At 35.9% G+C, this 10,000-nt stretch overlaps 1 protein-coding gene across 2 annotated transcripts in view; it reads right to left on the bottom strand.

The window, feature by feature from the left end:
- Positions 1-1,049: 1,049 nt before the first annotated feature.
- Positions 1,050-10,000, bottom strand: part of LOC144978283 (atrial natriuretic peptide receptor 2-like) — a 97,016-nt gene continuing 88,065 nt past the window's right edge. For both annotated transcript variants that reach the window (XM_078924130.1, XM_078924131.1), the window contains exons 19-25: positions 9,032-9,178; positions 7,881-8,058; positions 7,312-7,452; positions 5,772-5,964; positions 3,988-4,145; positions 3,154-3,269; positions 1,050-2,378 (exon numbers count right to left, since the gene is read on the bottom strand). In XM_078924130.1, coding sequence (XP_078780256.1) covers positions 1,129-2,378; positions 3,154-3,269; positions 3,988-4,145; positions 5,772-5,964; positions 7,312-7,452; positions 7,881-8,058; positions 9,032-9,178 — 2,183 coding nt within the window. In that variant the 3' untranslated portion in view covers positions 1,050-1,128. The remainder of the gene's footprint in view (positions 2,379-3,153; positions 3,270-3,987; positions 4,146-5,771; positions 5,965-7,311; positions 7,453-7,880; positions 8,059-9,031; positions 9,179-10,000) is intronic.

Here is a 10,000-nt window from a genome sequence, read left to right as displayed (position 1 = left end):
AAACCTGGGGTTTCAATTCAAATAAACCTAAAAATGATGTCTATTGTTTAAAAGAACTTGATGCAAAAATTTCAATTTGAGTTGAGTATAATATACGAATTAGAATAATAATCCTCAGTGAAGATGTTAAGATTTAGCTTTTAGATCAAAGAAAAAAAATCAAAAGTTCTTTTTTTGGGATCGATTTTGACTCCAAATTAAATTTTCGTCTTTTATTTTTCATTCCCACATGATGCTAGATTGACACGCTGGTTACGAACGCAAAAAAACGACCTTTGTTAAATAACTTGTAATATGTGGTCCATCGCCTATGAAACGGTATTATGTCGGGGAGAAAAAAGTGCCAAAGAGTTAATTCATAAGTGCCCAGAGATGTGAAATTATATATATTTTTATTTGCCACTTAATCAGTTAACAGCCGTCTTCTCGAAAAACTCGTATTTAAAGATTTGGCCAGAATAGTCATCCTTCAAAAGTCGATCGATTCAAATGACCCATATCTTGGCAAAAACTCTCGGACTTCGCGAAGTCGTTTGAATCGATCGATGTTAAAAGGATGACTTATCTGGGCAAATTTTTAAATACGAGTTTTCCAGAGTACGGCAGTTAACTGGTAAATAAAAAAACAAAAACAAAAAGAAAAACAAACCGTGTCTATTGTCGTCAATAAATTATAGGCATATTAATTCAGAAAAGTGAGTGGAGCAGGCACTTATGTTGATAATAACAAGAAATGAAGTGAGGAGGAAAGTGCCAGAAGACAATAGAGAATAAAAATTTCGCGGCGATGGGGGCTCGAACCCGCGACCTTACTGGTACGACCAATACGACTGGTCATACCAGTAAGTACGCGAGTTATTCTCTGGCACTTTCCTCCTCACTTCATTTCTTGTTATTATCAACAGGCATATAAAAGTAATCAAAGTTTAAAATTTTTTAAGATACAAAATCAATTTTTGGCCTCGGAATTACCCCGACATAAAACGGTTTTGAGATGGAGGTGACAAATACGAGTATCTTTCTATCACAGTTTAAGTGTAACGCATCCCTTCGTTTAATACACGGTTAAAATATTCTTTTTAAAATTCTAGATAATGATAATCTCTAGTATTTTATTTTCAATTCTTGTCAAAGGGGGGTGACATTCAACACTTTACTCATCCGGGTATTTATTTGTTCCTTTAGAAGTCCAACGTCCGGTTTGGTCGAAGATGACGGGGAAGAGGTTGCCATTTTCTTCACGGGCATGGAGTTTCGGTCATGTGTGTTGGTCATTTTGGGTTGGATGTAGTTTGACATGGGACTGTTCCGCTCTTCGTTATCTGTTTGTTTGATGATTCGATCTTCGAGGGCTTTCATACCTTGATACAGTATCGGCTTGAATATATTGGCAGTGATGTCGATATTGCGACTAGAGTTATTTTGTTGTTGGTGCTGACTTGATTCTTGCTTGGATAAAATAGGACTAGAGTTATTGGACGACGTGGAAGTGTTTGTTGTAACCATGGTGATGATTGGTGTCGAATTGGATGACGATGACGTCACTTCCTTTTTGGATGTTTTGGAATTCGAGATTTGGGAGTGATGTTCTGCTGTATAATCACTTCTGGAAGATCTGTTTTTAACATTAGAGGGGGAACTGTGACGGGAATTATTTACATTGTTATTGTCTTCTTCCAATGAAGAACTGTTTTGGTCTTTTAATGTAAATTGGAAACGACGAACGTCGACTGACAATCTTCGCTTTCGGTGGTCAAGTTTAGGTTGCAGTTTGAAGTGTTCAACATTTTCAAGCTCTTTATCTACCTCAAAACTTACTCTCCTATCGGGAACAGGTACCTCTATACCCGACAACCGTTTCCGTAGTTCAGCAACGTCGGATATGATATCTCCACTACAAACATCATCACTATCAACCTCGTCGTCATTACAATTCAAGAACTTCTCCTTGTTGTGAATTTTTAGCTCAATGGCGGACATTCGTCTGTCTCTAGCCGCTTTTGTAATCCGGGGAGAACCATGCTTTTTCGACCAGCGCTGACTCCACATTTTTCTCAGCCCACTTTTTATTGAGTCCGTTTCGTTAGCCGCACCAGTTCTCACCGGTCTGTGAACGTCTGGTTTAGAGGATGTCTTTTTATCCTCTGAAGAATCACAGATTTGAGAGTTACTTCCCTTTTCCAAAGGAGAGGCGGCAGTGTGTTCTTCATAATCTGCAGGGTTAGGTAAAGGTTTGTAGAAGCCGTCCCGTCCTCTAAGAAAATACGTCTTCATTGTGCCCTTACCTTTGACCTCAATCTCCCCGCGGTATTCGATATAATAACCGTTAAAATTCTGGAGGCCATTTCTTGTGGCTGAGCTCATGTGAATCTGTAAGGCTGGGTAGAAAATAAAATAAAAGTGTGAAAAATGTAAAAAAAACTAGTCTGGATATTTTTGACTATGCTAATAATCTAGAAATAAATTTAAAAAATAGTCCGCAGAGCCCCCCCCCCCCCACCCCCCGCCCCATGCATACCCATCTTAACAACACCACTACTACATTATCTCATTCGTCAATAGTGTCTACTTCATCCTGTTTTGTTGATAACGGAAAAACCCGAAACGTCCATTTATCTGTAAGCTTCAATTTAATATACGAAAACGTCCATTTATCTGTTTTCGTAAATTAAATTGAAGCTTACATTCAATTTCACAGTGTTATTTATTTCTTCGAACTTCGAGCAGCAACATTTCCATTACCTCTATATAATAACGTTTTGAGTCGGTTGATCGCATAGTATATTATAGAAAGCGTGGTTCAATCAAAATTCTCTGCAACGCTTGACCTATTTCATTTTATTTTACCCACAGGCAGCCAGACAAAAAGAGAAAGAAGTTCCTGGTTAGAGCCTCGATCGGCACATAGTTGAGTCCTTGGAAAAGGCTCTTTACTCACATTCTCTCACCGTACTCAGGGGTAAAATGAGTACCTGGCCGTTAACAGCGTTGTCTCTGTCCGAAAAAATTATAATATCGCCTAACAGGCGTCATGTCCCGTCCTACATGTTAGGTGTTGCTGTTGGTCGGGCACCCCTTGTAAAGCGCTTTGAGCACGTTTAGTGGATATTACGCTAGATAAAAGCTCAATTAAAAAGATAGTTTTGTTCTTACGCAATCCCGTAGATTCCATTCTAGAAGCAGTGTTAACAGCATCTCCAAAAAGACAGTACCGAGGCATAGCCAGTCCAACAACTCCTGCCACCACGGCCCCTGTGTGAATACCAATTCTGAGAAAAAAAAACAAAGAGAGCAAGGCAAAGTTAGAAAATTCACATATCGAACTTCATTTTTAATTTTAAGCCACTTGGTCACGCCAAAACCGAAATCAACTCGCATAAATCTTTATAGAGATGAAACCATGCAAACCAGCTTTGTAGAACTTATTTTTATGATTTTTATAAAATGCACACAAAAATCCATACAAACAAACAAACAGACAAACAAAAACAGACATAGAAAATATACACCGATACTCGTGCCTCAAAAAAGTTAATTAAAATAAGGGAAATAATTAAATCAAAGTTCCAAGTAATAACATAACACAACATTCCTTTTATTCATCCCCAATGGGAAATTTGTCTTTTTAGGGTCTATTCCAAGGGAAGACTGGGATAACCCAGGCTTTAGCTGCAGAGCAGCGAGGTGACTTGCTCAAGGCCACACAGCACAGCGGCGGATGATCGAACTCGGTACCTGTCGGGTACGAAGCAAAGACTGTACCGCTGAGCCACGCAGTCCCCAATTACTGGCTTTCACTGAAGCGATTTTTTTTAGATGAAGAAATCACCAAAAAGAAATTACTATAGAATCTTAATGGCAAAATCATAACTGATCTCAAAGAGACACGACATAAAATTAAATATGTTAATTCGTATCAATTTTTAACAAACAAACCAACAAGCAAACAAATAAACACACAGATAACAAAAACAAAACAATACAGACCTTATTCTCAACTTTCGCTCTGGTAGATGTGGAATGGTGAATGTTCCAATGGACCCAAGAATGTCCAGAGCGGCATTGGCTATTTCTTTGGTGTGTTCTTGCCCGTTTCTACGAGGTAGACCACTGGCTAACATATAAGCGTCTCCAATGGTCTCAACCTATTAACAACACCAACACATTTTGTAAAATATAATATATAAATAAAAAAATAGATAATAAACAATAATAAAAGAAATGACTTCATAAAAATCAGAAGATCAGTTATTCTGATGAAAATTACCACATTAGATAATTAATAAGAAATTAAAATGAAAACTTCAAGAACAAGGTTTAAAAGTGCTCAGTGTTGATTAGCACTCTTTGGAGCAGCAAACAGCAATATATCCATTTGTTCGCCCAATGAAAAGCACAAGTCTTGTCGTCACACCTTCCCTTTCTTCCGGTTCAAAACTCATTAGAAGTGTGTGACATGTCCTACGTGGGACTAACGATGAATACGTTGCATATTGAATCATAAGGTGGCATAACTATTTTAGTAGCAGGATATATAGACATATTCTTAGGATTATGCGACGTAAAAGAAATAGGGTGGATGACCTCCATTTAGGCTAGAAAATAAGATACTATCACTCTGAAACCACGGTATATATCCAGTCCTTCGGAAGACTGGTTATACACTTCCAATGAGATTGGAACCAGTATTTTGACACCCCACTATTGTTTCCTATTGTACAAAGTCATATTTTAACAGAATGATATATAATGATATAATATCTTTTAAAAGTGTGGCTTCGTGGTTTAGCAGTGTGACACTAAGGTTGTATGTCAAGTTTAGGGTGCTATTTCGAGCCCCGCTGTGGGCGGTAAAATGCTGAGCCCTTAGGAAAAAAAAAAAATTATTAGTGACTCACCACACTTAAAAGTGAAAGTAAGTTACTGTAAGGTAAAAGCACTTCGTTGCTAAAGGCCACGTAGCCCGTTAGGTTGGACTTGTGCACAGTTCCTATTGTTTAAGAGGCAAAGAACATACCACTGAGCCAAACTCCAAACTGGATATAAATACATGTTTCGGCCGATTAAATGGGTGAATCCATTTATATTTTATATTTTATTTTATATATAAAAGGACACTAGAATTATATATAAATAATTCTAGTGTCCTTTTATGCAGTTTAATTTATGATATTTATTTTTATCATTGATCTTGTAAGCAATTAAAAAAAATTAAATATCTTTATAACAAAAACTTTCCTTTGGTGTGCAAAAGTGACCGAGCTGACCAAACAAAAACCACATTCCAGTAAAGCTCGAACGTTTCGGCCTTAATTTACGCTCGCTCGGACTTAACATAGTCTTCTCAATTAAATCTTCTCAATGCCCATTGCTCACTTTGCGACTTCAGGCCAGATGGTTAGAGCCAGTGTTCTTCATCGCCAATTTCGACTTCAAAAGTGATGAACTAGGACCTCACGTGGGCAACAACTACAGACCTCCATTGAAAGTCTCATCAATTTTGATGAACCAAAAGTTCGACTAAACTATGGAAAAATGCCTTTCAGTTAAGATTAAATTAAATAATAGTTCAAGCATAAAATATAATATTTGAATTAGGATAAATGTCCCCATTGAAGAGACCGAGTGTTGTTTCTTATAACAAATCTTAGATTGGTTATTATTTTTTTTTAAATTGACTTCAATCTATTATTTCCTCATCTAGTACATTCCAACATACTAACTGATTGGGACGGTAAGAATCATATATTAAATCAGGGCGGTCAGTGTACCTTATATACGTCGTATCGGGTGATGATGTCATCAAAAAGTGTGTACAGACTGTTCAATAAGTTAACTACTTCAATAGGAGTACTCTCTGAACATATCTTGGTGAAGCCCACGATGTCCGAGAAATAGATTGTGACGTCATCAAATAGCTCGGCCTTGACGGGTTTTCCCAACTTCAAATCTTCTGCTACAGACCTGAGACGAATAAAGTAGTGAGGAATGAAGCCTAGGTGGACATATTTGCACGTCTGATAACCCTACAGGATTATGGGCTTGTTTTAACATTGTTGTAATGGACAATAGTCTGCGTTGGTTTGAGAGTATTTCCATTACAACAGTTAGCTCATGGCAATTTGGGTTATTAGACCTGCAAATAAGTATACGTCAAAGGCAAAAAAAAAGCCGTCTTATAGTCATAGTGTAAAATAAATAGTTTTAGATTAGAAGTTTACTGTTAAATCAATAAGTATTTTCAAATAATAGAATAGAAATAATAACACAATATTTTTGTTGGCATTATGTCCAACATAAAGATAAAGGTTTATTTGGTAATGGCATACTACAAAAATCGTTTGATTATTTTCAATAAAAAGCTTTCAACTTTACCGCTCCGCACATATAATATCAGATACAATCATTTAAAAAAATCACTGTTCAATATATAAAGAAAATGAAATTGGTCTAATTTTAGAATTAAATTGACTACTTGTATATTGAGGAGGCGTGTCTTCTTCATTCACAATTCAACAAATTAGACTTAAAATTGTCACCTTTTCAGAAACAAAAATGGTGTTAAAAAAAACAAAACAAAAACAAACAAACAAACAAACAACAAAATTTGGATCTAACGTCGATAGCAGATAGTAAGAGAATGAGAGGAAGACGATGAGAAACAGCTGAAGACAGCTGAAAAGGAACGAAGCAAAATGGGATTTGATTCCTAGAAGGAGGTCTGTACTGCTGCAGACGTCGACAGAACAGCATGGAGAAGATAAGAAGATAATATGTTCATGGCCCTATTTCCCACGATTAGAGATGAGAATAAGTCAATAAGTCACACAAAATTAGTGAAATATTTTCGGCATATATAGGATATGAAATAAGCTGATGATGATGATGATGATGATGATGATGATGATAATGATGATGATGATGATGATGATGATGAGGAGGATAATGATGATGATGATGATGATGATGATGATGATGATGATGATGATGATGATGATGATGATGATGATGATGATGGTGATGTTAATGATGATGATGATGATGATGATTATGATGGTGATGATGATGATGATGATAAAGACGATGATGGTGATGATGATGATGATGATGGTGGTAGTGATGATAATGATTATCATTGTGATAATTATATTTCAGAAAATTAAAAAGTAAGTAGCAAAGGAAATCAAGAATATATCTGGGAATAAGTAAAATCAGCAAAACAAACAAATACTGTGAGTTTCCAGATAAATTTGGTAGAGTTGGCAGTCTCTAAATTCAATAAACAAAAAGCGATACTGGAATAAATCTTACTGTGGTAACATCCTGTATAAAAGATTTTCCGTTTTCCTCTTTTCAGCGTCCAATTCACTAGTTCTTTCAGCTACTAGTTCTTCAAGATGATTGGCGTATTTTTCCAACATTGCCAGCATGTTGTCTATCATGGTCATGTGTCTGAAATGCAAAGATTGTTTATTAGAGCAGCGATTTGGTAAATTAATAGGTTAAATCTTGACATAAGTACATTAACTGTCTTTGCGAAAGCATAATATTGTCTTCTCCAAAGTGTAACGAACAATGTTACCAATGGTTTGACGCTGCAATGATAGAATTGACTTCAGCTTCATTGCTTCCGTGGTTCTGTTAATTTATTTTTCTTTTACAAAAATAAAAATAAAAAAAATAATTAAAAAAAAACAAATATTAAAAAAAAAAAAAAAAAAAACAAATACAAAAACAACAAAGAACAAAACAATGTATAGATATATCTAGTTCTCTTTATTCTGAGGCTTTTGATTGAATGAGTATAAATCTTCAAGCCTAATCTTTCAATTTTTCCGTCGAATAGATAGCACAAGAAACAAACTAATATAAAATCTTACTTGGATGGATTTAACCGACTAAGCGTCTTTAGAATGCGAGTAGCTGAAGGTCTAACCCCAGGGTCCTCAGACCAGCAGTCCGTGATGAGTTGTGTCAGTTCCGTGTTATCTCTTACGTCACGATTGATGAACGGTCTAAAGAGGCTGCCGGAGGGATTCTTGATTTTGTCAATGATGTCTGGGGAAAATAAAAGGGGAAAAAACGCATAAACCTTAACCAAGTTTTATATTTTCCTTATACACTAAATTGTCAGTACCAATGCCACTCAGACACAATAAACGACTATTGACCGATATTGGGAATTATATGTGTCCAATCGTCTTAAAACGGTTTTATGTTGAGATTATTCGGACCCCTAAAAGAGCATTTAGAATTAAAGTGAAGAGAAATACAACCTTGGAGCTTAGTGCACACTGCCAGAAATTGAATTTTTCTCTACCATAAAGAGGAGATATCAACCCACGGTTTCATATTTGTGGCTATAAATTGAATTTACAGCATCTAGTTCATATCGACATAATACCGCTTTGAGACGTGAGGTCACATATTGTCACGAAAGCCAGAGAGAGACCGAGTTTATGTGGTGATTCCTCGATGTCAATGACCGCCCGATTTCAGTTAAAAACCTTAGTATAACACCCAGTTCTCATACCTAAGAAAATTTAAGAATGTAAAATGTTCACAATTGAATGAAGGGAATGGAATCAATTTAAAAAATTTGCTCCCGCACCACGACATCAAGCGGTATCAGGTATATCACTACACTAATCTTACCCTTATTTTGTTTGATAGGAACAAATAAGAAAAGGGGTGTTATATTCCCGTTTTGAGATACCAATTCAATTCAAAGGTTTATTATAGGCAATTGCCATGCCTTCTCATATCATTTCAAATCTATACAGGTAAAAAGAAACTTCCAAAATGATCAAATAGATAAGTAAATAAATAAATATGAATATAATCAATAAATAGACAGAAAAAAATGAATAGATAAATAAGTAAATAATTAACTAAATAAATAACCATAACTTGGCCATAATAGTATATAGTCACATGCAAATCATTTTACATGAATAAAAATAAATAATATATATATACAAATAAGTCAACTGTTGAAAAATAAGTCATAGACGCAGAAATGGGTAATTACCTGCGGAACTAACAAAGGAGTAGTCGGAATAAGCAGATGACCTCGTGAAAACCTCTTTCAAGATGATTCCAAGAGAGTAGACGTCGGCCTTTTGAAAATCGATGCATCTTTCAGATCTCAACACTTCAGGGGCAGTCCACAGTTCCTCTGAAGATTTAAGAAGCAGAAAATAAAAATTAGGTAAGCTTTTTTGAAGTGCAGAGTCTTTACTCGACAATAATTCTAGACTGACCCGAAAAAATGTAACTTTGTGTCGTGTTTATGGGCTTGTAAAAAAAGAAATGTTTAGACCAATCAATTCTTGAATCAACGTTTTAGAATGAACATTGAGTAACTGAATTAATAAACATTCTTAATGACAATTTGTTAATTTACGACCTTGAGCAAACTTCTACAAAGAATTGATTACGATTACAATATTTTGTTTTTTATTTATAATTCATAAAAAGATGTGTTTTGGTGTTAAAGGTCATCTCAATGACATAATCGTTTGCAACACATGCCTCTGAGCATCAAAAACAAACAAGCATTTAACCTAACACATCTGTCATTTTAATGCTGAGACAGCACGGACGACTGACTGAGACATTTAATTTGTGACTTACCGCGTCAATCTGGTATTGTGTGAGGCAGGTGACAAAAGTGACTTAAAAATTTAATTTATGAGATCTGCCAAATCCTAGTCTTCTACAATTTGGAAAAACTATACTTACTCTCCCCAAGCAGTCCTTCAGAGCCACCAGGTCATTGGAGCCGGAGATTATCCCGATTTCTAGGGCGTGAACGGACAATAGCAATTGCTTGCTACCCTATTGATAGAATGCTAGTCTATTGCAAAGTAATACCGTCAGATCTAACAGACCCAACTACCCAATCACTGTTGGGTGGAAAGAGAGGGGGGGGGGGATAAATTTAGACTTCAACCGAGATCAATCGCATTGCATGTGAAGCGAGTACAAAAGTTTCATT

Source organism: Berghia stephanieae, chromosome 8 (assembly GCF_034508935.2).
Source record: "Berghia stephanieae isolate SIO BIC M18660-M18661 chromosome 8, UCSD_Bste_1.3, whole genome shotgun sequence".
Taxonomy (NCBI): domain Eukaryota; kingdom Metazoa; phylum Mollusca; class Gastropoda; order Nudibranchia; family Aeolidiidae; genus Berghia; species Berghia stephanieae.
The sequence above is the reverse complement of the archived record's forward strand: the minus strand, read 5'-3'. Positions and strand labels throughout refer to the sequence as shown.